This window comes from Melanerpes formicivorus, unplaced genomic scaffold (assembly GCF_026170545.1).
Source record: "Melanerpes formicivorus ecotype bairdi unplaced genomic scaffold, bMelFor1.0.p_v2 SCAF_63, whole genome shotgun sequence".
Taxonomy (NCBI): Eukaryota; Metazoa; Chordata; class Aves; order Piciformes; family Picidae; genus Melanerpes; species Melanerpes formicivorus.
In genome coordinates, this window is record NW_027142415.1 from 2,121,312 (window position 1) to 2,148,844 (window position 27,533).

At 42.9% G+C, this 27,533-nt stretch overlaps 1 protein-coding gene across 3 annotated transcripts in view; it reads right to left on the reverse strand.

The window, feature by feature from the left end:
• Positions 1-27,533, reverse strand: part of TBC1D32 (TBC1 domain family member 32) — a 65,261-nt gene that overhangs the window by 19,962 nt on the left and 17,766 nt on the right. For all 3 annotated transcript variants that reach the window (XM_068162314.1, XM_068162315.1, XM_068162316.1), the window contains exons 16-26: positions 25,088-25,215; positions 23,797-23,998; positions 21,728-21,810; positions 19,690-19,828; positions 18,536-18,623; positions 17,410-17,528; positions 16,232-16,348; positions 14,674-14,762; positions 8,770-8,892; positions 7,354-7,462; positions 6,196-6,289 (exon numbers count right to left, since the gene is read on the reverse strand). In XM_068162314.1, coding sequence (XP_068018415.1) covers positions 6,196-6,289; positions 7,354-7,462; positions 8,770-8,892; positions 14,674-14,762; positions 16,232-16,348; positions 17,410-17,528; positions 18,536-18,623; positions 19,690-19,828; positions 21,728-21,810; positions 23,797-23,998; positions 25,088-25,215 — 1,291 coding nt within the window. The remainder of the gene's footprint in view (positions 1-6,195; positions 6,290-7,353; positions 7,463-8,769; positions 8,893-14,673; positions 14,763-16,231; positions 16,349-17,409; positions 17,529-18,535; positions 18,624-19,689; positions 19,829-21,727; positions 21,811-23,796; positions 23,999-25,087; positions 25,216-27,533) is intronic.

The following is a 27,533-nucleotide window of genomic DNA, read 5'->3' on the forward strand; positions in this document are numbered from 1 at the left end:
TAATCCTACATGAAAATGCTAAGCTGCAATTCATCAATATCATAGTATCATAGTATCAGTCAGGGTTGGAAGGGACCACAAGGATCAGCTAGTTCCAACCCCCCAGCCATGGGCAGGGACTCTCCACACTAGATCAGGCCGGCCAGAGCCTCATCCAGCCTGGGCTTAAACACCTCCAGGGATGGGGCCTTGACCACCTCCCTGGACAACCCATTCCAGGGCTTCACTACTCTCATGGTGAAGAACTTCCTCCTCACATCCAGCCTGAATCTCCCCACCTCCAGCTTCATTCCATTCCCCCTAGTCCTATCACTACCTGAGATCCTGAGCAGTCCCTCCCCAGCCTTCTTGTAGGCCCCCTTCAGATACTGGAAGGCCACAATTAGGTCACCTGGGAGCCTTCTCTTCTCCAGCCTTAAGTTATTTTGTTTCCCCTTTAAATCAGATATTTTCTGCATCCAAAATATCCTATCTTGGAATTCACAGTGAACAACAAACATCAGCCACCTCCCACGACGACACAGCACACTGAATATATTCAAGGCAGTAATTAAAAGAACGCATACATAGGCTGTGGCAGTTAAGTTCTTTCTGTATGTCAGATTTGTTACAAAACACACTGGCTGACCAAATTCTATTTTTCAGAAGGCAGAACAACTTTTAAGTTCAAATGCCAAGTCATTACATGAAGTATTTTGTGCAAGAGAAGACTGATCCAACTCAAGTTTCTAACAGAAAATCCTGACCGTATCAAATGGAAACAATCAATTAGACTGCCTCTCCTCAGGCAGATTGCTTCCCAGAGTACCTGATGCTGCTGTGAAATATTTTCTGGTCAGCTTCTAGGGAAAAAAAGAAAGATCTGTAACAAGGGAAATGCACACACACTCACTCCAGCTGTGCACAATTCCTTTGCCAGGGGACCATGCAGCTCCCATCAGTATGAAGGGCTGTAGCCTATACCACTAACCAGTCACTAAGATGATGAAGGTTCACACCTTGCAAATTATCCTTTGCTCTGTTTTTACATTTTAGGGAAAAAAAAACCCAACATCATAGAAACAAATTTTGTCACTAAAACACTTCTGACTAAAGATTCAACCTGGCATACTGTGATTCTGCAACTCTTTATGCCAGTCTACAGCTATTTGGAATACCTGCTGTTAGTTTCACTTCTGAATAGAATAGAATAAACCAGGTTGGAAGAGACCTTCAAGATCATCACATCCAACCTATCATCCAACACCACCTAATCAACTAACCCATGCAACCAAGCACCCTGTCAAGTCTCCTCCTGAACACCTCCAGCGATGATGACTCCACCACCTCCTCGTGCAGCCCATTCCAATAGGCAATCACTCTCTCTGTGTAAAACTTCCTCCTGACCTCCAGCATGAACCTGGTGCAGCCTGAGACTGTGTCCTCTTGTTCTGGTGCTAGCTGCCTGGGAGAAGAGACCAATCTTGGACAGATGGGCAGAGTCCAATGGGATGGCTTTCAACAAGTCCAAGTGCCGAGTGCTGCACTTTGGCTATGGCAATCCCATGCAGAGCTATAGGCTGGGGTCGGAGTGGCTGGAGAGCTCCCAGACAGAGAGGGACCTGGGTGTGCTGATCGACAGCCACCTGAATATGAGCCAGCAGTGTGCTCAGGTGGCCAGGAGGGCCAATAGCATTCTGGCCTGCATTAGGAATAGTGTGGCCAGCAGGAACAGGGAGGTCATAGTGCCCCTGTACTCTGCTCTGGTTAGGCCGCACCTTGAGTCCTGTGTCCAGTTCTGGGCTCCTCAGTTTAAGAAGGACATTGAGACACTTGAGCGTGTCCAGAGAAGGGCAACAAGGCTGGGGAGAGGCCTTGAACACAAGCCCTATGAGGAGAGGCTGAGGGAGCTGGGATTGTTTAGCCTGGAGAAGAGGAGGCTCAGGGGTGACCTTATTGCCCTCTACAACTACCTGAAGGGTGGTTGTAGCCAGGAGGGAGTTGGCCTCTTCTCCCAGGCAACCAGCACCAGAACAAGGGGACACAGTCTCAAGCTGCGCCAGGGGAGGTTCAGACTCGAGGTGAGGAGGAAGTTCTTCACCGAGCGAGTCATTCAGCATTGGAATGGGTTGCCCAGGGAGGTGGTTGAGTCATCGACCCTGGAGGCGTTCAAGGGGAGATTGGACGTGGCACTTGGTGCCATGGTCTAGTCATGGGGTCTGCGGTGTCAGGTTGGACTCGATGATCCTCGAGGTCCTTTCCAACCTAAGTGATACTGTGATATACTGTGATAACCTCTGCCTGTCTACAACCTCCCTTCAGGTAGTTGTAGACAGCAATAAGGTCACCCCTGAGTCTCCTCTTCTCCAGGCCTGTGTCAGTACTGAGTTTTCCAATGAAGCTTAATTTTTTCCACAAACAAATTATCTTACACTTTTAGGATGATCAGAATATTTTCAACAGCATGATGAGACATATAATTTAGTTCAAGCAAGTGTAAAGACCTTACTGACTTATATTCAGCAAATTGTATCCCTGTCACTAGAATGTGGTATATGATACATAGTGTTTCAGAAGATGATTACAGCAAATTATTACTAATTATTCCAAAGTAGTTACCATGCAATCCCTTTGTCATTCTCAAATAACTAACTCCTCAGTTAGTATCTTTCCAAAGAACATGCACTGAACAGTGTACGTGAGTATGAAAACTTAATGTGAGGAAGGATTTACTCTCACAGCATTATCAGTAGGATTTCTGGGTCTCTCTCTGCCCTTTTCTGCTATTTCTGTAACAGGTGAAGGTTGGAGGAAAGCTTGCAACTGCAAAGCAACACTCCTCTACAAGTTAAATAGTTATTTTACTTCCTGAAGGACTCTAGTAATTCAGTTTGGCAGATGAGGATCAGAGGCTACTAGCTGGGATTTAATCAGGCAGCTTTGCAGAGATCTGGGTGAAATTCTGATTCCTCTGAAGGAAACAAAAATTACTACCACCAAGAAAACCAAACCACTCAGCAATTGCAAGAAAGCAGGACTCCATGACCATAGCCCAGCCATCTCTGCTGCCTCCTTCTGGCTTCTTGACCTGACCTCTACTTTTCTTCACAGTTTGTCTCCAATATTCATCCTCTTCTGCAGGTTTTGCAAAACTACATCTTTACATTGTGCCATCACAGAATCACCAAGGTTGGAAGAGACCTCAAAGGTCATCAAGTCCAACCTGTCACCACAGACCTCATGACTAAACCATGGCACCAAGGGCCACGTCTAATCCCCTCTTGAACACCTCCAGGGACAGTGACTCCACCACCTCTCTGGGCAGCACATTGGCTAATGCTCACTCTGTCAAGAACTTTCTCCTCACCTCCAGCCTAAACTTCCCCTGGCACCGCTTGAGACTGTGTCCTCTTGTTCTGGTGCTGGTTGCCTGGCAGAAGAGACCAACCCCCTCCTGGCTACAACCTCCCTTCAGGTAGTTGTAGAGAGCAATAAGGTCTCCCCTAAGCCTCCTCTTCTCCAGGCTAAACAACCCCAGCTCCCTCAGCCTCTCCTCTTGGGCTTGTGCTCAAGGCCTTTCCCCAGCCTCATTGCCCTTCTCTGGACACATTCAAGTGTCCCAATGTCCCTCTTAAACTGCAGATGTGTTAGTGTCTAGCAGCATCAATGCATGCCAAATTATACTGTTTAAACATGTCACCTTTAAAAATCTTAACTGATGGTCCAACAATTGGATAAGGAAAGAAAGACCACAGAGTTACAGTCTGTTCTGAAATTTCCCTGAAGACTATGGAGCCCTGTATTTGCTTTAAGGTTCCCCTGGAAACATAGTCTGTAACAAAAAAAGAACTTAACTTCAAAACACAGCTAACAAAGATTCCTGTATATAAGCCTGCAAAAGGTCTAGAGAAGATACAAAATCCCAGAGTAAATACCCTCAGTAGAATATGAGCTACCTACTTACTGCAACTGCCAAGCTAACAATTTCCACTTCTGTCATCAGAACAGAGATAGGTAAGTAACCTACTGAGAACAAGAACATGTTTCTGTATAACCAATGGATTTTCCCCCCTAGGATCCTCAGACAACTCACAAGAATGTTTAAACTGAAATGACAGAATCACAGGTTGCATTGGGTTGGAAGCGACCCTGCAAAAGTCTTCTTGTCCAACCCCCCTGCAGTCAGCAGGGATGCTTCCAACTAGACCAGATTGCCCAAGGCCACATCAAGTCTGATCTTGAACATCTCCAGGGACACAGCCTCAACCACAACCCTGGGCAACCTGTTCTAGTATTTCACCACTCATTGTGCAAAGCTTCCTCCTGATGTCCAACCTAAATCTACCTTGCTCCAGATTCAAACCACTGACCTTCATCCTGTCACCACAGGCCTTTCTAAACAGTCCCTCCCCAGCACTGCTGTAGGTTCCCTTCAGATATTGAAATATAGCTACAAGGTCTCCCCAGAGCCTTCTCCTCTCCAGGCTGAACAGCCCCAATTCCTTCAGCCTGTGTTCTTAAAACAGGTGCTCTAGCTCTCTGATCATCTTTGTGGCCCTCCTCTGGACCCACTCCAGCAGGTCCATGCAATCAAGCATAACTATGTATTTCACACAGTATCTTACTTTCTTCCAGCCAAACCACTCACTTAACTGCTTGTCATTAAATATGGATTGTCACTTCATCCAGCAGGTCACCACAGTGCAAACACTAGGGAATATTGAATAAAAAAAGCTTCCAAAAAAACCCAACTCATGACACCAAATAAATGCCAGCTCACTTTCACACCTTAGTAGGCAACTACAACCTGCACAACTGTATTGCCATGTAGCTAGAACTTCTACATTTAGCCCATATACAGGCCTAAACTACAGCAGTTGCTCTATCACCAGTGACACCACCACCCACCCCACCCCCCCAGCAGAGAAAGGGAATCAGCAAAAGGAGAGAAGACACACAGGCTGAAATGAAAATGGATTTAACAGGACAGCAAAAGCAATACCAATGCTAACATGAAGCATATAAAGTTCTACTTAACCCAGCAAGGGGAAGGCAGTCCTCAGGAGCAGGAGAACAAAAGAGAGCCAGAAGGAGCTTGAGCAAGAGCAGAAACCAAACTACAACGACACTGCTCCTCAGCAAACATCCTCCTTTATACTGAGCCTAATGTTTATGGACTACACCTGCAGCCAACTAGGAGCAGCTGCCCTGGATGATTCCTCACTGCTAATCACCTGCAGCTGATGGCAGTCCTGGGCTTCTGCCCCACCACAATTAGGACACCTGAATCTGAAATTATTTTTTCAACAAAGAAAAGACAGAAGTGCTGAAGGAGGTGGGCAGAAGATGAGGGAACAGAGGAACAAAAACACCCATGAGCCCAAACCAAAACACCTAGCAATAACAAAGACAAAACAAAGTGAGGAAAGAAATGAGCAAGATCTTCATCTCCTGATGGTAGTGAACTCTCAAATATGCTCAGCCATAACAAGAGACCAGACCACAAAAATTGTGATTGAAGAGAAGGGAGTTCATGTAGAATTTTCTATCACTTCAAAACCTGTGCCTGGCTAAGAAAATTCACAAGCCATTTCAAATAAATACATCTCGAGGAGGCAGCAAACATGAACAAACACAAAGGCTCCTTTATGACTGTAAAGCATTCATCAGGTTCTTTTGCATTGTCTAGGCAAATTAAAACCTCAAAACGGTTTCTCTGTGGGAATTAACCTGCTTTGCCTAGGTAGCTCTTCAAAGGATTCTTCAGCCTGCCCACATTCCAAACTGATGTGCGGTGTGGAAACCAACTATCCTAAACGCTGTCTATTTCACACACCACCAAGCTCTGTAAACACAGGGATCTGAATCACAGAAACAGCCTACCAAAAATGTGTAGCTGAACCACGCGGTCTTGCTCCAGTTCCTAGGGAGATCATATAAATGTATCTCATGAGCCACCCACCTGAGACAAGCCAAAAGGCTAATCTTGAGGTTTGCATAAGAATGAGGTTACTAAACGGAGCTTTGCAGATTGACAGTTGCACAAAGCCCAACAAGCAAAACCAAGCCAACTTATTTAGTTACAAATGCAGACAACAATAAGAGTCCTGAAACACTTCTGAGATTATCATCTGGGGGATGGGGGGGGAGGGGACAGCATGGAGGAAGGAGAAAAGAGTTTTAAACGACTGAGATGCTTGCATGCTTTGTAAATACCTTGTTTGAGTTCAGCCTTCCTAGGAAGTTCTGCGAGGTAGCACTTTGGCAAAGGGAACGATGAAAACATTGGCCAAGGATATGGATCACTGCCCTGAAAACAGCACCAGAAAGAAATTAGCTTAGGAGAAGAATTTATGACATTTTCTCAATTACCACACAGGTAAGCTCCCCAGAATTACTGTCCATGCACTGAAATGATGCTTGCTGCCACAATTTGCAATGAGATATTCTGTTAGTTAAAAAAAAGTTGAAGGATACAAAACCCAAGAGAATCATCTGAGCCAGAATGTTTTCCAGTACACACCACAGACAGTCTTGAATTTACAGTTATTTTTCTCAACCAAAAAGGAAACTGCCATTTTAATAATAATGAAAAACAAACCACAAACCAAAACAGCACCAGAACTAGAGGACACAGTTTCAAGCTGTGCCAGGGGAAGTTTAGGCTGGAGGTGAGGAGGAAGTTCTTCCCAGAGAGAGTTGTTAGCCATTGGAATGTGCTGCCCAGGGAGGTGGTGGAGTCACCATCCCTGGAGGTGTTCAAGAGGGGATTGGATGTGGCGCTTGGTGGCATGGTTTTGTAGTCATGAGGTCTGTGGTGACAGGTTGGACTTGATGATCTTTGAGGTCTCTTCCAACCTTGGTGATTCTGTGATTTCCAGTTTCACACACAGATGCAGTGTTCTCTGTTGTGTTGATGGTAACTTGCATTTCACCTTTATGAGACTGGTAGCCAGTCAGAAGCAGAACATTTATAAGAGCTGCTTAACAAACACTGCCCCAGATTTTAGATACTTCAGATGAAAACCCAAGTGTGGACAAAATATCAAATAGAAGGAGGATGCAAGACATGGAAAACTACATATAGAAATAAAAAGGTTTAAAGAAGGCAACTTGCATATACCTTTTAGCAGGAGAAGTGACATGAGAGTGGAGCAATATAAGCATTTCCTCTGGATGTACAAGTCCTAGACACATGCCAATCCCCAAACAGTGGGAACAAGGTTATTTTTTTTCCCAATGTATCACTTCTTAACTGTAGCCCTTTAGAAAGCAAAAGGAGGGCTGGTATTTCTGACTGTTGAATAATTCTCTAATTCCTGAATTGTCAGCAAAACCGTTCAGTTAAGGAAGAGAAGCTGTTAAGATTCTAACCTTATCTAGGACTCTCAAAGGCAAAATCCTTTCCTTTGGGCCTCCAATGAGATTTATCCTCACAAGAACATGGTTTCTCTCCACTGAAAGGCCATCAATTATAAAGTCTCTGAGGAAAAAAACCACACCAAAATAAAAACACTAAACCCCAAAACCTTCAAATATGAGAACCACTTTGATGTACCAACTGTTTAACTCACTAAACTGTAAAGACCAAGAATACATTGAGAGACATTGTGGAGTTAAACACAACATGGAAAGCAAATAGGCATAAAGAAATAAACAGAAGCATGAAGTCCTTTGAGGTGTCTGCAAGCTTTATTCTAATTTTGTACATCCCTGCTCACTGCTGGTTGGAAACATCAGAGCAATTACTGGGCAAAAAAGAGAAGAAAACTTTGCAAGCTTCATGGCCACATGCTCAGCAGGGAGACAGTTAATGGACTATCAAATTCTGCTCCTTATTTGGCTTACCAGCAAACTTCTGCTGTCACAATTATGCAGTTATTCATAACTTAGCACACAGACAACTTCTAAAGTCACTCTCCAGTCCATGGTATAAATGTTTTTAAAAGGAATGAAAAAAAAAAATCAGGTTTCATTCATCAAGTTTCTTAAAACTTTTTCCTTAGTAAGGAAATAGCAGGTTTGATCCTCAGATGGTAAAGCACAATCTCTACGTGGCCAAGGCGGCCAATGGCATCCTGGCCTGGATCAGGAACAGTGTGGCCAGCAGGAGCAGGGAGGTCATTCTGCCCCTGTACTCAGCACTGGTTAGGCCACACCTCGAGTACTGTGTCCAGTTCTGGGCCCCTCAGTTTAGGAAAGATGTTGAGTTACTGGAAGGTGTCCAGAGAGGGGCAACAAAGCTGGGGAGGGGTTTGTAAGCACAAGCCCTATGAGGAGAGGCTGAGGGAGCTGGGGTTGCTTAGCCTGGAGAAGAGGAGACTCAGGGGAGACCTCTACAACTACCTGAGGGGTGGTTGTAGCCAGGTGAGGGTTGGTCTCTTCTCCCAGGCAACCAGCACCAGAACAAGAGGACACAGTCTCAAGTTGTGCCAGGGGAGGTTTAGGCTGGATGTTAGGAAGAAATTCTTCCCAGAAAGAGTGATTGGCCATTGGAATGTGCTGCCCAGGGAGGTGGTGGAGTCATCATGACTGGAGGTGTTTAGGAAGAGACTGGATAGGGTGCTTGGTGCCATGGATTAGTTGACTAGATAGTGTTGGATGATAGGTTGTACTTGATGATCTCAAAGGTCTCTTCCAACCTGGTTAATTCTATTCTAAACTGATGCATATCTGAAGCCATCACCAGAGAGAGTATTTGTATGTTCAAAGCCAGTAACATATTCCTGGTTTTGATCTCAGTAGTAAAGTTTTAGAGTGAAACTAAAGTTTCCATCAGTCATTTCTTACCCTCGTCCTTCTGAAGTTTCTGTGACATTTTCCTCCTGAGCAGTTAGTAGAGCTTGTGACACTTTATACTGAGTCTCCAAGAGTAACAGGGTATTGAGCTCACAGCATAGCACATTTAACAACCTGCAGAAGGACACATGGAAATGATAGCACATCAGTAAGGAGTCCAGCAATGCAGAGTAAAGACAAAGCTTAACATGTTTATGAGATCTCAAAATTGAACACAACACAAAGCCACAATGAAACAGAAAACCCCAAACCCTTGAAGTGTCTGAAAAATGCCCAGAGAGAACTGGGTCAGAAACACTCTTTCATTGAAAATCCTTTTTAGCCACTCAGTGGCACATCCTTGAGCAAACAGAATGGCTCTCAACAGATTTTTTTGTGTGTAGTGAATAACCAAGAGAAAAAAAATATAAAGTCACTGGTCAGCTCAGTCTGCTTTTAGTTTTATATCTTAGAATAACAAGTCACAATCCATGTGAAATGTTAGAAGAGACAGTCTCAAGTTGTGCCAGGGGTGGTTTAGGCTGGATGTTAGGAAGAAGTTCTTCATAGAAAGAGATATTGCCCATTGGAATGTGCTGCCCAGGGAGGTGGTGGAGTCACCATCACTGGAGGTGTTTAGGAAGAGACTGGATGGGGTGCTTGGTGCCATAATTTAGTTGATTAGATGGTGTTGGATGATAGGTTGAACTTGATAATCTCACAGGTCTATTCTATTCTAATAGGCTGGTAAGACAACCCAAGAGTGAGGTTGTCTGAAGAGGGGGGGAAAGAGAGAGAGAGAGATGAAATAATGTAATTCCTTTAGAAAATAAGCTTTTAAGTATTTCTCTGTAATCAAATTTAACACAATTCAAAAGCTTTAACAAAAGATTTGACATGCAACAAAACCAAATCTGCCGTGGGGGTTCTTTTGTTTTTCATTTCAGAGCAACAGAAACCAATGGTAAATTAAACTAATAATCACCAAAGCACATGGCAGCACATTACATGCAAGTGTCATTATTGACTTCAGGGCAAACTAACAGCAAAAATACACCAATATGTGTCATGTACATCAGATACAGCGAATCCAAACCAGATTACTTTTTTCTTGCTCCCCCCAATCTATTCAGCCTAGCACAACAACACAACAACTTCAGTGAAAGCTTCATGGTGAAGGAAAAGAATATGACTAAACATTCTTGTTGCCATTTTTATGTTCTGCTTTATCACAGACATAAAACACACCATAAATTAAGCCTGATTAGCATGGTATTTTGCATGCACACAAGACTTGATATGAACCAGAGAATAATATTGGTTGAAAGTTGTAGCCTGTTAGTCAATGCTTATTTTCCTCCATGTAATTCCTAATATGCTTCTACTGCCACAGCAACCCCATGCTGAGCAACAGGCTGGGGTCAGAGTGGCTGAGAGCTCCCAAACAGAGAGGGACCTGGGGGTGCTGATTGACAGCTGCCTAAACATGAGCCAGTAGTGTGCCCAGGTGGCCAAGAAGGCCAACAGCATCCTGGCCTGCATTAGGAATAGTGTGGCCAGCAGGAGCAGGGAAGTCATTGTGCCCCTGTACTCTGCATTGGTTAGGCCACACCTTGAGTACTGTGTCCAGTTCTGGGCCCCTCAGTTTAGGAAGGACATTGAGACACTTGAACGTGTCCAGAGAAGGGCAACAAGGCTGGGGAGAGGCCTTGAGCACAAGCCCTATGAGGAGAGGCTGAGGGAGCTGGGATTGTTTAGCCTGGAGAAGAGGAGGCTCAGGAGTGACCTCATTGCTCTCTACAATTACCTGAAGAAAGGTTGTAGCCAGGAAGGGATTAGTCTCTTCTCCCAGGCAACCAGCATTTGTCATTGGAATGTGCTGCCCAGGGAGGTGGTGGATGAAAACTCAGGGACTGATGTACCACCAAAATAATACCCCAAACTAAACAACAAAAAAAGCCCAAAGAAAACAAACAAACAGGAAGAAAAAGGGAAAAGGCATTTTATCATCTTGACTATTAATCCTTGGCCACACTTATGTGACTTTGTAGGTGTCAAATTACACAGAGAATGGCTTAGGAATTTTTGCTGTTGGCAGTATCACAGTATCACTAAGCTTTGCACATACCTTTGCTGAGGGCATTAGTAACAAACAGTGAGAACAGCCACGTAGTCTTTCTAAAGAAGTCCCACTGAAGTCAGCACTCAGAGGTATTGAAGAATATGAGATCTTTTGGATAGACTATTTATCAATACCCTAACTTACACCTCTGATGCTTGGGGAACTGGAAACCTACCATCTAAGGGCAGTTATGGTTCTGCCACTTACGAAAACTCAGGGACTGATGTACTCCCTATGATGTTTACCACACGAAAAGGCTTCCAAAAGAGCACCCACAGCACTTCAGCTACCCAATGTACTTATAAATGACATGTAGTGTGATTGCTAATGGTGAGTTTCCCTAGCTAAACAAAAATGCTTTTCATGAGCATTACTTGCCAGCCTAGAGCACTCAGGAGTGGATTGCAGCAAGTGAAGTGTTTTAATTTCCCTCAGTGAAGTAAAGAAGGAAAACACCATCAACAAATCAGTGACATAATCCTATCACTGAGTCTGCTCGATTAATTATGAATTGGTTTAGATTAATAAACCTAACAGCTTTTCTTCACACATAAAGTAAAAAAAACCCTGAATGATTACATGATATGAAAGCCTGCCAACATAATCCTTCTGCAAATCCCCATCACTACTAACAGAGACTCTTTTACCTTTGGATTATTAAACAGAATCACAGAATGCCAGGTTGAAAGGGACCCCAGAGACCATCTGGTCCAACCTTTCTAGGTGATAGTGTAATTTAAATGACATGGCCCACACCCTGTCAAGCTGAGTCTTAAAACTGACCATCCCCTACTTGGGAGATTATTCCAATACCTAACTGTTTTTATGGTGAAAAAAATCAAGGGCAACATATTTGAAGGACATGTGCATTATCTAGTGAGCACTACTGCAAAGGTCTCTTCCCACATACATATTCAGTGTGCACAGTTGGCAGGAAGAGGCTCATTTCCAAATCACAGAACATCAGAGGGACCTCCAGAGATTGAGTCCAACCCTCAATTGCATAGGTGGTGGAGTCACCATCATGGGAGATGTTCAGGAGGAGACTTGATAGGGTGCTTGGTGCCACGGGTTAGTTGTTTAGGTGGGCTGGATTGGTTGATGGGTTGGACACAATGATCTTGAAGGTCTCTTCCAACCTGGTCTGGTCTATTCTATTCTATTCTATTCTATTCTATTCTATTCTATTCTATTCTATTCTATTCTATTCTATTCTATTCTATTCTATTCTATTCTATTCTATTCCTTCCTAAACAGAAAACATTCAACAAAATAATAACAAACTAATCACCTATTTTCTAACTCAATCAGTTCTCCTTATTTGATTGAAAATGGCTTGGTTGAAACTAACTGTAGGACTACATAGTCCTTCATCTTCCATCACAAGAATTCAAATCTGGTGGATTCAGAAAAGAAACAAATACTGTCAGGCTCAGTTCCTCCTCTCTATCACCACAGTCCTTCTTCCCTTCAAGAGGGAGATCTCTATGAATGTGGCTTTCTTCCACTCACAAGGATGTTCAGTGCCACAGGATGTGGCATGGTAAGGGTTTACTTTGGCACATCCAGCCAACAGCACCCTAAATGTTGTTACAGGAGCAGATGTGCCAGCCAGCCATTCAAATGCTGGTGATCAAAAAAAGATTCATCAGTGCCACTGCCCAACAGCGTTCATGGGCTATGACAGGATAATTAAAACAAAGATCTGCCTTACTTCACTTTATGAAAATGAGATTTTAAAGGATTATATACAAACATCTTCAAAAAGCTTTTGCTACTCATCATGAAGAGGGCATACATCTAAACAGAATGTTGACCTGAGGAGGAAGAATGCTCAGGATTCAGATCTTCTGCTTTTACAAAACAAGATAATTAGTGCCCTTCTATTGTGCTGCAATCACTGAAACAACACTCTCTCTCTTAATTAACAATAAGCATAATGTAAGTACAATTAAGGGAACAAATTATTGCATATGCTCATTATTAAGATGCAATTAGACTTAAGAGGGTGTGTTTACAATGCAGATGAAAACACAATGGAGAAGAGTACACAGGTGGTTAGCAACTATGTTTCCTAAACCCACAAAGTTGTCACTTGCCTATCACATTGTTTCATATATCACAGAATCACCAAGGTTGGAAGAGACCTCAAAGATCATCAAGTCCAACCTGAAACCACAGATACCACCTGGATTTCCCTGGAGTGCTCTACATAAAGTTTTGACTAATACACACTGCTTGAGGCAAGTTTCCAGCTGCTGGTTGATTTTGATAGCAACACAGTATACACCATTTAAATTCTCTTTCCTAAATCTCTCTTACTGATCTTGTACACTAAAAGAAATCAATTTTTATCACCTACTGCACCCATTGACTAAAAATAAAGTATGATAAGCAAAATCACTCACCATGATATTTTATGACCAAAAAAACAGTGACTTAATGTCAAAATATTCATGATACAAATGAGGCTGAGTAACTTATTTTCTGCCTTTACCTTACAAGGGATCTAAGTATCATTCTAGGAGAAATCTGCTCTTTCACTTAGAATAGAATAGAACAAACCAGGTTGGAAGAGACCTTCAAGATCATCACGTCCAACCCATCAACCAATCCAACCCACCCAAACAACTAACCCATGGCACCAAGCACCCCATCAAGTCTCCTCCTGAACACCTCCAATGATGGTGACTCCACCACCTCCCCAGGCAGCCCATTCCAATGGGCAATCACTCTCTCTGTATAGAACTTCTTCCTAACATCCAACCTAAACCTCCCCTGGTGCAGTCTGAGACTGTGTCCTCTTGTTCTGGTGCTGGCTGCCTGGGAGAAGAGACCAAGATCCGCCTGTCTACAACCTCCCTTCAGGTAGTTGTAGAGAGCAGTAAGGTCACCCCTGAGTTTCCTCTTCTCCAGGCTAAGCAACCCCAGCTCCCTCAGCCTCTCCTCATAGGGCTTGTGTTCCAAACCCCTCACCAACTTCGTTGCCCTTCTCTGGACATGCTGCAGCAAGTTAACCTCCTTCCTAAACCAAGGGGCCCAGAACTGGACACAGGACTCGAGATGTGGCCTAACCAGTGCAGTGTACAGGGGCAGAATGACCTCCTTGCTCCTGCTGGCCACACTGTTCCTGATGCAGGCCAGGATGCCATTGGCCCTCTTGGATGCTTGGGCATAACTAAGGTTGGAAGAGACCTTGAGGATCATCGAGTCCAACCTATCACCACAGACCTCATGACTAGACCATGGCACCAAGTGCCACATCCAATTCCCTCTTGAACACCTCCAGGGACGGTGACTCCACCACCTCCCCAGACAGTTTGTACTGTGAAGTACAATCCAGCAGATCTTTCATTTTAAATGCACAAAATATGTTTAAGAAGAAAAATGTGAATTCAAGGATTAGTATCTTCGGGTTTGGAAATGAATGGGGTGATAATGAAACCACTACTTTAAACATTATTTCAGTGGGAAACTAGATATGTGGGTTTTGGTTCATGCATCACAACAGAGGTACCACATGCTCTTTTCAGTCAAGCAGCCAAAACAGCAACATGTAATTTCTATTACTGTTTATCATATTACAATATATCCCTTCACAGGTAACAGGTTTTGATTCATCAATATTCTTATTTTGTAGGCCATTTTCCATTTAATCTTCTTATGTTCAAAAAAGAAGGAATTTCACCTTTGTGCACAACAAAGCCTAACACTCTTATCTTTGCAGAAGCCACACAACCAAGCATGTTATAGCCTATTTAATGTGATCACAGAATAAAAAGCAGGCTTCTTACCTCAGCCCAAAGGTATGGGACTGTTCATAACTGAATAAGGAATGAATTTTAGCATCTGAATTCAAAATGATAAGCCTGTCAATGATATCCTGCCAAAAGGAGACAAATGGAAAAATTTCATGTTATGATTTTGTATCTTATGTACATGATAGTTTCATAGGGAGGGGTACAAAAAATGAAGCCCATTATTAAAACACATACTGAAATTATTGCTGTAAGAAGCCCTAATAGCAGCCTTCCAGTACCTGAAGGGGGGCTACAAGAAGGCTGGAGAGGGACTGTTTATAAAGGCCTGTAGTGACAGGATGAGGGGCAATGGTTTGAAATTAGAGAGGAGTAGGTTTAGGTTGGATGTTAGGAACAAGCTCTTTACCATTAGGGTTTAGGTTGGAAGGAGCCTTAAAGGTCATCCAGTTCCAACCCAAAGCTTGTGCTAAAACCACATTTGAACATGACAGCAATTCATTAGCTCATTAGAAAGAAAAAAGTTTAAAAACCAAAATAATCTGATTTTAAGTCCCCCTCAAGGTCACAGATTAAATCTGCCTGTGTTTTGTAGATGAGAAAAAAACCCCAGTAACCTAATGGGCTGCAGTCTGTCCTCTCCTATGAGGACAGACTGAAGGAGTTGGGGCTGTTCAGTCTGGAGAAGAGAAGGCTCCAAGGTGACCTAATTGTGGCCTTCCAGTATCTGAAGGGGGCCTACAAGAAGGCTGGGGAGGGACTTCTCAGGATCTCAGGTAGTGATAGGACTAGGGGGAATGGAATGAAGCTGGAGGTGGGGAGATTCAGGCTGGAGGTGAGGAGAAGGCTCTTCACCATGAGAGTGGTGAAGCCCTGGAATGGGTTGTCCAGGGAGGTGGTCGGGGCCCCGCTCCTGGAGGCGTTTAAGCCCAGGCTGGATGAGGCTCTGGCCAGCCTGCTCTAGTGTGGGGTGTCCCTGCCCATGGCAGGGGGGTTGGAACTAAATGATCCTTGTGGTCCCTTCCAACCCTGAATGATTCTATGATACTATGAACTAATAAAAACAGTATTAAATACAGAAACGGTGATATTATTTTACTTAGGACTGAAACATGTCTTAATCAGGATTTGTTTTTTCTGTGTGAACTATCTGTGCTGAGGTTTTGGGAGGGTTTGTTGGTTTGGTTTAAGTTCTTTTTTATTAGTCTTACTGTTGTTTATATCCACAGCTATACAAGTATAAATTTTCCCCAGCATTTTCCAGTAGGTAAACTGCATGCACCTACAGAGGTGTTCACCCATGTCACTTCTACTTGCCCTGAAAAAACACAATTCTACCACAAGCCAGGAAAGATAACCTTTAAATAAAGGTAACAAATTTGACATCATCTGTGAGATTTCAAAATGAAAACTTAGGTTAACATGAAGTGATATGTGCATATACTGCCCTCATGCTGTACATAACACAAAATGCAGAAAAAAAATTAGAATCATTCAGCAAGAAGCAAAAAAAAACCCAACTTCTGCTGTTAATCTTTCCTCAGGAAAAATGTCTTCATATTTTTTCATCTCTTTTCTTACCAAGTATACTTACAATAATATCTGTAGGCACTTCACGGAGTGAATACGTTGTCTTATTTGGCATATCTTGTTTACTCAGGAGCTCAAGGACTGCAGGGTAAGTAAGCAAGTTTATCAGAGAGAGAAAAGACTAGAGAAAGAAAAGAGGAGACAAAAGGTAACATTAATCAGTTAGGCAAAATCAAGTATTGACAATTATAGAATCACAGAATGGTTTGGGTTGGAAGGGACCTCCAAAGGTCAACTAGTCCAACCCCCCTGCAGTGAGCAGGGACATCCTCCACTAGATCAGGTTGCTCAATGCCTTGTTCAGCCTGACCTTGAATATTTCCAGGGATAGGGCCTGAACCACCTCTCTCTGGGCAATCTGTTCCAGTGTTCTTCCACCCTCATGGTAAAGTACTTTTCCTAACATCCAATATAAATCTACTCTTCTGTAATTTCAAACCATTGCCCCTCATCCCATCACTGTGCAATCAGTCCCTCTGCAGCCTTTTTGCAGGCCACCTTCAGGTATTGGAGGTACTATTAGGTCTCCCTGAAGCCTTTCTTTCCCCGGGCTGAACAATCCCAGCTCCCTCAGCCTCTCCTTGTAGGAGAGGTGTTACAGCCCTCCGATTATTTTCATGGCCCTCCTCTGGACCCACTCCAGCAAGTCCATTTATGTCTGATCTTATCACTCTTTGCAGGTTGAACTTGATATAAACAGACCAGTCCAAAATAAGATTGCAAAGTGTGGCAGGTGTCTGTATGATCAAAATGGGCAGAGGGGTCTGTAAAATATGTATGAGCCAGCAAATTGTACAAACTATTTTGAAAGTTATGTTTTCATTGTCACAGAACTCCAAAATATAGAGAAGTCTGAAGTCTAAAATCTAGAAACATGTCCTTCTCTCTGGTCTTATTAATCAGACACATGATCTGATGGCCAGTATTTTAAGCCTCATTTTTTGTCATGATTGTTATTTATCCATTTATGCTGGCTTTAGTGGACCTTTGGCATTGTGACCTGCCATGAAACAGAAGAACCATTTCAAGGAGTCATCATTTGACTAGTGTATTATGCTAACTTCGACCTGTATTCCAAGAAGCAAGTATAGCTGCAATAAAATTCTGCAGGAAGATATGCATCATCCTATCTGAAATACAGCACTGCTTTTCCCAGCCCTATACAGAAGATTAGTTTCTCACCTTCTGACAGCTTCGGTCAATAGGGTCAACTGGAGTAGATTTAGGTTGTGTTATCCTCAAATCATCCTTCCCACACTCCAGGAGAGTCCATAGTTCAGTTACAAGTGCCTTTATAAAGCCTAAAACAAATTTGTGCTCTAATGAGGAGAATGACAAGAATACCAGAAAAACATTTCTCATGTTAAGTATTTCACTCCACAATCCTAACTCTAAACATTGTCTACACCATGGACTAAACTCTCACAAGGCAGACTGCCTGAGGGTTGCTTTCCTTGCCATTCTCAATCCTTTAGTCAAACTGCCTTTCTCCTGTGGTTTGCTCATGTGTGATCTAAAATTGCAGCAACAGTTTGCAAAGATTATTATCCTAGAGTAAGATGATATTTATGTATCTTCCATTCTCCACCCAGCCTGGATTTGTGCTTGGCATTGCCCTGAACCATGGGCAGGATGTTCCACTTGGCTTTGCTGAACTTTATGAGGTTGGTGTTGGTCCAACCCTCCAGGCTGTCAGGGTCCCTCTGGGTGACATCCCTTCCCTCCAGAGTGTCAGCTACACCACACAGCTTCGTGTTGTCAGCAGACTTCCTGAGGATTCCTCAATCCCATTGTCCATGTCTTCAACAAAGCTCCAGGCATCAGCCCCAGCAGGAACACCACTCACTGCTGGTCTCCACTAAGACAACAAGCCATTGACCATCACTCTGAGCCATCATCAAGCCCATTCCTTATCCACTGCATGGTCTACCCATCAAAACAATGTCTTTCCAATATGGAGAGCAGGATGTTGTGGGGAACAGTGTCAAATGCTTTGCACAAAACTCAAACCAATGACACAATGATTCTGCATAATTTAAGGAAAAGAAAGGCAAAATAAAACCAAACAAGAAAGCAAACAAAAAGCAAAACCAAACAAACCCCAACCTGCATCAAGATGACTGAATGACTCAAAAGTTGGAAAGCATACATTTCTATCAGGAAGAAAACAACATGCATTCAAGCAGCCTTTGCTAATATTGTGTGCTTGTTCCAATTAGTTCATCTTTTCTGACATCTTTCTCACTGCCTTTCTCTACTGTGCAAGACTACAGCATGGAACTGTCAATAACAACACTCTTCAACTGACCTGAACTCTGAAGAGCTACTGCACCTGCTGGTGTTGTTGCCATTTGTGTGACAATTGCTCTGCTACCAAACTCTTCATATTCATCTGTCTGTTTGTAACAAACCCAGAAAAGTACAGTTATTCAGAGGGCATAAAACTCTCAAATGATCTTTTAAACATTGATCTTTCCTACAAGGGGGTTGGTCTCTTCTCCCAGGCAACCAGCAACAGAACAAGAGGACACAGTCTCAAGCTGCACCAGGGGAGGTTTAGGCTGGATTTTAGGAAGAAGTTCTTCACAGAAAGAGATTTGCCATTGGAATGTGCTGCCCAGGGAGGTGGTGGAATCACCATCACTGGAGGTGTTTAGGAAGAGACTAGATGGGGTGCTTGGTGCCATGGTTTAGTTGATTAGATGGTGTTGCGTGATAGGTTGGACTTGATGATCTCAAAGATCTTTTCCAACCTGCTTAATTCTATTCTGTTGTTTACAAAGTTTAGTCTGCTGTGTTAGACTTGAACAGTTCATGGATATTGTCCTCTACGAGACTTACCAGGGTGAGACTCTAAACCAAACATCTTTAGGAAGCAGTTTATCAAGATTTAAATGCTACAGTTGAGATATAGAACATCAGCAATGAGTAAATGTAATGCTTTTTTGCACACATTCAGTAGGATGTATGTAACACACTTGTTCATCTTCTAAAATGTGCATTATCCAATTTTTGGTTACATTTCAGGTACTGTCTAGCATATCAACATCTCAACACCACCTACCAATGTGGCTAAGAAAATACAGAATATAGAATAAACCAGGTTGGAAGAGACCTTCAAGATCATCGCGTCCAACCCCTCAACCAATCCAACCCACCTAAACAACTAACCCATGGCACCAAACTGCAGTGAAAGAAAAAATTCTGTCATTTGAAATTCTACAGTAAAAAGTCAGGAAGAACTGAACATCAGCCTGACATTCTGAAGGTAAGGAACATGCAGCAGACTTTCATCACTGTGGCACCAATACCAAAGGCCACGAGCTATGTTTTAAATTCATTTTGGCAAGCATTAAGTGACACAATGGCTTCTGGATTTATTTTCTTATTACTTTGCTTCTTTATTTGTGTATATTCTTCCAAAGGAAGGAAAAAAATAAATGTGCAGACTGTAATCCTTACCTGGAGTTTTTTGGATGAACTGCTGAACATGAAGTTCACGCAGTCATTCATGGCACCTGTGCCGTGGAGCAGAAATAATCCTTTGGGTGTGGCAGAAAAGTTTAGCAAGGCATCTAACAAAGTCTCTTCCCATAACAAACTGCAAGAGTAGCAAAATAATAATAATAATAATAATAATAATAATAATAATAATAATAATAATAATAATAATAATAATAATAAATAATTAAAAATAATAATAATAGATATGTTAAAAAGCACAGGAAAAGAGTAAACCTGCTTTGTAACTTTGAAAACCATCACCACCACGTTATTCACTGAGCTATGTTGATGTGTTTGCTCCACATTAGTGCAAAAAAAACCCATTTGGAAAATGTTAAAATGTGTTAATTTGTGTTTTGTACAAACATACAAACTCACCCTGGCAAAACTAAGTTTAGGTAGGAATAGAGAAAGTAAGATGATGATGTAATGGGGAAGCCAAACGATCATCCTCCAACGTACTTATGACTTACAATCTGACTCTAAACAGGTCTTAAGGTATTACTGTGGCAGTTACAAGTTGGCAAAGCAGGCACAGAACTTCTCACCAATGTAAAAGCACTATGAGGAGCTACAAAAAAAACCCTCATATTTGAGGGGTATAAATGCTCCTGCCAGAAATTAGCACAGAGTTAAGAAAGTAAGGCTATATGCACACAACAGCTTCGCATAGCAGCAGCAGTTAGGTGGAAAATGTTTTCCCCAAATGTGGCAAGAAGAACAGCAATTGCAAAAATAAAAGGATGATGATACCCTCTGCCCTAGCAAATATGTTATGCTCTAAATATAAAAGTGATTAGGTACCTTTCCTGCAGGTATCACTAGACTCATGATTCTGCTTCTTCAAAAGCCCTGTCTAGATTCTCATCTCTAGCTCTCACTTCTCATTTTTGACTCCTAACACCAGCAAGCAGAGGCAGCTTGTCTCACAGCAGTCAATCATTACCTCAAACTTTAATCACTTCTCCTGCAGAATCCCTGCCACATCACACTCAGAAGGAACAATTTCACCTAGCAATACATCAGCTGTCTTGCTCCATAATCAAATGAAAAATCCAGATGCTAGGAGGAAATTGTAGTTTATGTCAATGGGAGTCATTACTAACAACTTCCTCAGTTGTGCCTCTGCATCTCCAGGTTTCTTTTTACTTCTGGATTTCAATTACTGTAACCAGTTCACAAGCCACCACCAGAGACTAGAAAAACAACTGGTGAGATCTCTTTGCAAATTATATATGAAATCAATAGTTAAATATAAACAAGAATCTACTTAATTAACTGGATCCTGCACTGAAGCCAAAATCACCCTGACTGTCCACGCTCACAAATACCTGTAGAAGTTTCATCTCAATGCATGAGAACCTCTCTAAAGGGACATGAAATTTTAGTATCAAAGGAAGGATGTTTTTCCACTTAATCTGTAGAATGCTGCCCATCTTGTTCCATAATGTTTTGGAGGTGTAGATACCATTTAGCAGACCAGCATTTTAAATTAACAGCACATCAAAGCCATAAGATAAACTCTGACAGCTACTTTGTTCTATGCTTTCCAATTCACATTTCCCTCAAAACAACTTCTGCAGTCATAATCTTGTGCAAGGCAATTTTACACAGATTAGACACACCAACAAAGCCCTGAAAGGTCAAGAACAATTTTTTAACTTCCTGAGACCTATGCTAGGATGATTGCACTCCCTCTGCTTACCACTATGCTCTTGGCAAAAAGAGACAACGTTAGAAGATTCCTCAGATGTGGATAAAGAAGCAGTGTGCTGATACTTCTATTCTATTCTACTTACTCTACTCTATTCTACTTACTCTACTGTACTGTACTCTACTCACCCTACTCTACCCTACTCACCCTACCCTACTCACCCTACCCTACTCTATTCTACTCACCCTACCCTACTCACCCTACTCTATTCTACTCACCCTACTCTATTCTACTCACCCTACTCTACTTGTGCAGGTGCAAAAAAATTGAGCATCAACTTACATGTTTTTTGACTCTAGACTTATTGATGAAGTTGAGTCTGCCCCAGTTACAGGAGTGGGTACTCTTTCTGAAAGCAAACTTGCCTGTGAAATAGAAGAAAGTAAAATAAACACCTCCTGACTGTTTATTCACATCCTTTTAAACTACAGACTTCACTCTTCTCTTGTTATGAGGTCATTCTCTTGAGGTGAGGAGAAAGTTCTTCACAGAGAGAGTCGTTAGCCGTTGGAATGTGCTGCCCAGGGAGGTGGTGGAGTCACCATCCCTGGAGGTGTTCAAGAGGGGACTGGACGTGGCACTTGGTGCCATGGTCTAGTAGTCATGAGGTGTTGGGTGACAGGTTGGACTTGATGAACTTTGAGGTCTTTACCAACCTTATTGATTCTATGATCTTCTTATGTGCTCCTACAGCAATGGATGATTCTGAAGAAACTTGCCTTTCTTCATAAGGGAGATGTTCCACTCCCTTCAGCATCTTTGTGGCTCTATGCTGGATTCTTTCAAGTAGTTCCCTGAAGTTCTTCTTGAACTGAGCAGTCCAGAACTGGACACAATATTCTAGATGCAGCCTCACCAGGGCAGAGTAGAAGGGAATGAGAACCTCTCTTGACCTACTTACCACACCCCTTCTAATACACCCCAGAGTGCTCATGGCATTGTTCGCTCATGGTCATCCTGCTACCCACCAGGACTCCCAGGTCCTTTTCCCCTATCCTGCTCTCAAACAGATCAGCCCCCATCCTATGAGGTTGTTCTTTCCCTGATGCAGATTTCTCCATGTGTGTCACAAGTAATGGAAGTAACCACCTCTAAAGTCAGCCACTCAGTATCCAATTAGGTAATTCTGTCCAATTTTATTTTATTTATTTAGAAATCATGTAGATTTAGCTATATTGATATGGATATAAATTTCAGCTGCAGGCATAAACATAGATATACACATGTTTTTATACCTGATAGAATTTCTAATTGAAATTATGTTTTTAAGTGCTTGCTGTGAAAACCACTGTATTAAGATGAAGGATTGGTTTCATTTTTCCAGGGATAAAAAGTAAATTGCACCATTCAAATGAATGTGAGCAGTCCTTCATTTACTCTTATAAATGTGATCTAATAAATCTGCAGAACATCCCTCTATTAAACTAGTCAGTTGTCCTACGTCTGTTAAGCTCCCATTTTATAATCATCTATATAAATTCTATCCCAGAAATCATAGAATCAGTAAGGCTGGAAAAGACCTCAAAGATCATCAAGACCAACCTGTCACCACAGACCTCATGCCTACTAAACCATGGCACCAAGTGCCATGTCCAAGCCCCTGTTGAACACCTCCAGGGATGGGGACTCCACCACCTCCCTGGGCAGCCCATTCCAATGGCTAACAACTCTCTCTAAGAAGTACTTTCTCCTCACCTACAGCTTTAGCTTCCCCTGGTGCAGCTTGAGACTGTGTCCTCTTGTTCTGGTGCTGGTTGCCTGGAAAAAGAGTCCATCCCCCATCTGGCTACAACCTCCCTTCAGTTGTAGAAAGCAATAAGGTCTCCCCTGAGCCTCCTCTTCTCCAGGCTAAACAACCCCAGTTCCCTCAGCCTCTCCTCATAGGGCTGTGCTCCAGACCCCTCCCCAGCCTCGTTGCCCTTCTCTGGACACATTCAAGAGTCTCAATGTCCTTCTTAAACTGAGGAACCCAGAACTGGACACAGTACTCAAGGTGTGACCTAACCAGTGCTGAGTACAGGGGCACAATGACTTCCCTGCTCCTGCTGGCCACACTATTTCTGACGCAGGCTAGGATGCCACTGGCCTTCTTGGCCACCTGGGCACACTGCTACAGCAGAATTTGCCAAGAAGACTGCTTCTCTGTTTGTCTTAACACTCCAGGAGATGTGTAAAATAAAGGAAACAAATACCCAGCTCATCCATTAAAAACATTTTCACCACTGCTTGAGTCCACCAAAGTCCATCATTTTTGCTATCCTAGAAATGGCAGAATATTTTATGAAATGCACTGATATTTTCAAACTGAACAAGGACAGGAAGATTTTATCCAATTTTCCCAATCCATTTACCTTCTTCCAGGCTTGTGCAATAGATTCATGCAAGCCATAAGGAATTAGCACCTGCAGGCCTTCACAAGTTCTGTACATCTGACGACACACGAAGATGAAAGCTCCTTTAACAACTGGCAACAGCTCACGTCCAGATAAAAGAGAAACGTCGTCGTGAAGAAGTTTCTTTGTAAACTGAGCGATTACATGAGCAGCTGTAGGACTAGAAATACAACAACATTTTTTAAATGGTGGTTTGCAGTCATCAGAAAGCCTTGAAACGAATCCTCTCACTACACATTTACATTTTTCTAGGAGAAAAGAAGCTTCGACCCAATATGAAGAAGCCAAATACATTAGAACTTGTCAGAAGAAATGGAATGCACAGTAAGTGGTTTTACTTTGCCTACAGGTCCAGATGGAGTAAAAATGCACCCAAAAATCTTTTCCATCTAGCCCACAGAGCCAGGAATTACACAGACTGCATGTTCTATAAAAGTCCACTTGGGAAGAGTAACAAGACAATCATTCTAGCTTCTGTTTAATCAGCATTAAGGATATCACCAGATGGTAACATTTTTTGTTCTTCATCTTTCCCCACCTGAAGCCTCCTTTTGAAGTCTTCCAGATTTGCAATACAAAGGACAACTCTTTCTCCAGAAGACTACTTTCAGTTCCAATCCCCTTAAAAGCATATGCAACAACTGATATTTTCCCACTTAGTGAAAATGTTTGGAATGTGTGTCTTCTGTCTGTAGCTTGGACATTTTTGAAGGCTAGCCTCAATTTTACTGCCCTGCCTCAAGTTTCAGCATGAGCTAAATACACTGTCCAAGGGATCACACAGATCCTCAGTTAGGTACAGTGTTCCAAATGTCAACTTCTGATACAAGATCTTTCTCTCCTAGAAGTGAATGCTACATCAAATCCACTCTTTCAAGAAATTAGGTTGATTTATTCTAAAACCAGACAAACAAGAGAGGCCTTTGGCCGGAACAGTAGCACTATGGATACAATGGAACTACAGTGAGGGAAAGTAAAGCTCTCACATCTCAGAAAAACAATTAAAGAATGGAAATCTTCCCTAGTAAAAGTATCTCCTTGAATTGTCATTTCCCCTGGTTACACACAGAAATTTCTCCCTAATGCATTCTCCAAAACACATACTACTTTACTTGATAACAAGATATTTTACTCCAAAACACAAACATACCATGGTAGAGGCAAATGAAGAGAAGAGAAAATGAGTCTCATAAGACTTAATGCAATTCACAGAAGTGCTCACTAATGCCATTCATTACTGAACTCTTACCTATCTTCTTTGGCAGTTTTTTCATTTTCTCCATAAAGAAGAACAGAAAGACCATCTTCCACAGCAGCAATTCTTGCCAGAATATCAGCCACATCAATTAAAGTGGTTTCAAGACAATTTATATGCACCTATTTGAAGAGGAAAAGAAAAATCTTACCAGTTTGAAATTCCATGCTTTTGTGAGAGCTGCTTATTAAGAGTCTGGCTAATGTATGATGCAGAATCTGAAGGTCACCTTGCTGATGGCTGGTTAATGGCTTAAACAAAATAAGTAAGCAGACTATGTTCGAAAGCCATCCCACAGAAATCTTCATCACTAATGTCCAATGACTGCACAAACAGGAAAACCAGGCATTTTGAAGCTTGTCTCTTCTCCCACCATGCATGTGGAAAGGTTCTTGATGTGCCAACTAGGTGTATAAGAACAATAGCTGGTTCAAGGTGAGAATCACACTGACTCCCTCACTGCATGCCCATTGGCAACTCTTTGGCTAGAAATGGAATTCCAGTTCCAGGTCCACCTCAATTCCAGGGCTACATTTCCTTCTATGACAAGGTGATTTATTTAGTGGATGAGGGGAAGGCTGTGGATGTTAGTTACTTGGATTCCAGCAAAGTATCCTTTCAGAGGAACTGGCTGCTCATGGCTTGGATGGGTAGACAGTTTGCTGGGTAAAAAAAAATGCCTAGACAGTCAGGCTCAAAGAGCTCTGCTGAACACAGTTATATCCAATTGGTGATCAGGAATAAGTGCTGTTCCCCAAGGCTCAGTTTTGGGACCAGTTCTATTTAATATCCTTATCAATTATCTAGATGAGAGGATTGAGGGCACCCTCAATAAGTCTGCAGATGACACTAAGATGGGAGCAAATGCTAATCTGCTTGAGGGTAGAAAGGCTTTGCAAAGCCTGGACAGGCTGGAATGATGGACCAAGGATAATTGTATGAGATTCAACAAGGCAGAGTGAGATAATGGTTTGTCTCTGTGACCTTAAATGTCTTTTCAAACCAAAACTATAATTCTAAATTCATAGGATTGATGCACAAGTGCACTCACAAAGAAGGACAGTTTTCAAAGTCAGAAATACCCTTGGGTAGCTTCCCCCTATCCACACCCAGGCCAACATAGTGGAGTCCACAGTAAGATGAATTAGGCAACACCAAGCTAGAGGGATTACTGTACCCAGAAGCAGTTGTTAAGTATCAGACTGTCAGAATGAGGAATAATGCACTACTCTCCCAAAGATGAAATCTACTGCTTCAATCTTTTCCACACCTCTGTTATTAAATCAAATTCAGCTGGGCTTACTAGAGAAATTATTTTCAAGCAGTCCCTTTTTTTTTTTTCCTCTTACAGGTAGCTCTACATTTTATATAGCTCCAAGAGGAAGGAATTTACTATTAATTTACCTGAGCAAAGCCTTCGACACTGTCCCGCACCACATCCTGGTCTCCAAACTGGTGACACATGGGTTTGATGGGTGGACCACTAGATGGATAAGGAACTGGCTTGATGGCCGCACCCAGAGAGTGGCTGTCAATGGCTCCATGTCCCAGTGGAGGCCAGGGACAAGCAGAGTCCCTCAGGGATCAGTCCTGGGACCTGTCGTATTCAACATCTTTGTGGGTGACATGGACAGTGGCATTGAATGCGCCCTCAGCAAGTTTGCTGATGACACCAAGCTGTGTGGTGCAGCAGACACGCTGGAGGGAAGGGAGGCCATCCAGAGGGACCTTGACAGGCTGGAGAGGTGGGCACAAGCCAACCTCATGAAGTTCAATAAGAGCAAGTGCAGGGTCCTGCATCTGGGTCGAGGCAATTCCAGGCACAAATACAGGCTGGGCAGGGACTGGCTGGAAAGTAGCCCTGAGGAGAGAGACTTGGGGGTGCTGGTGGACAAAAAGCTCAACATGAGCTCTCAGTGTGCACTTGCAGCCCGCAAAGCCAATCAGATCCTGGGCTGCATCAGGAGAAGTGTGGCCAGCAGGTCGAGGGAGGTGATCCTCTCTCTTTACTCAGCCCTGGTGAGACCCCACCTGGAGTACTGTGTCCAGTTCTGGAGCCCCTATTACAAGAGGGATGTGGAGGTGCTGGAACGTGTCCAGAGAAGGGCCAGGAGGATGAGCAGAGGGCTGGAGCACCTCTCCTATGAGGACAGACTGAAGGAGCTGGGGCTGTTCAGTCTGAAAAAAAAAAGGCTCCCAGGTGACCTAATTGTGGCCTTCCAGTATCTGAAGGGGGCCTACAGGAAGGCTGGGGAAGGACTTCTCAGGATCTCAGGTAGTGATAGGACTAGGGGGAATGGAATGAAGCTGGAGGTGGGGAGATTCAGGCTAGATGTGAGGAAGAGGTTCTTCCCCATGAGAGTGGTGAAGCCCTGGAATGGGTTGTCCAGGGAGGTGGTCAAGGCCCCGTCCCTGGAGGTGTTTAAGACCAGGCTGGCTG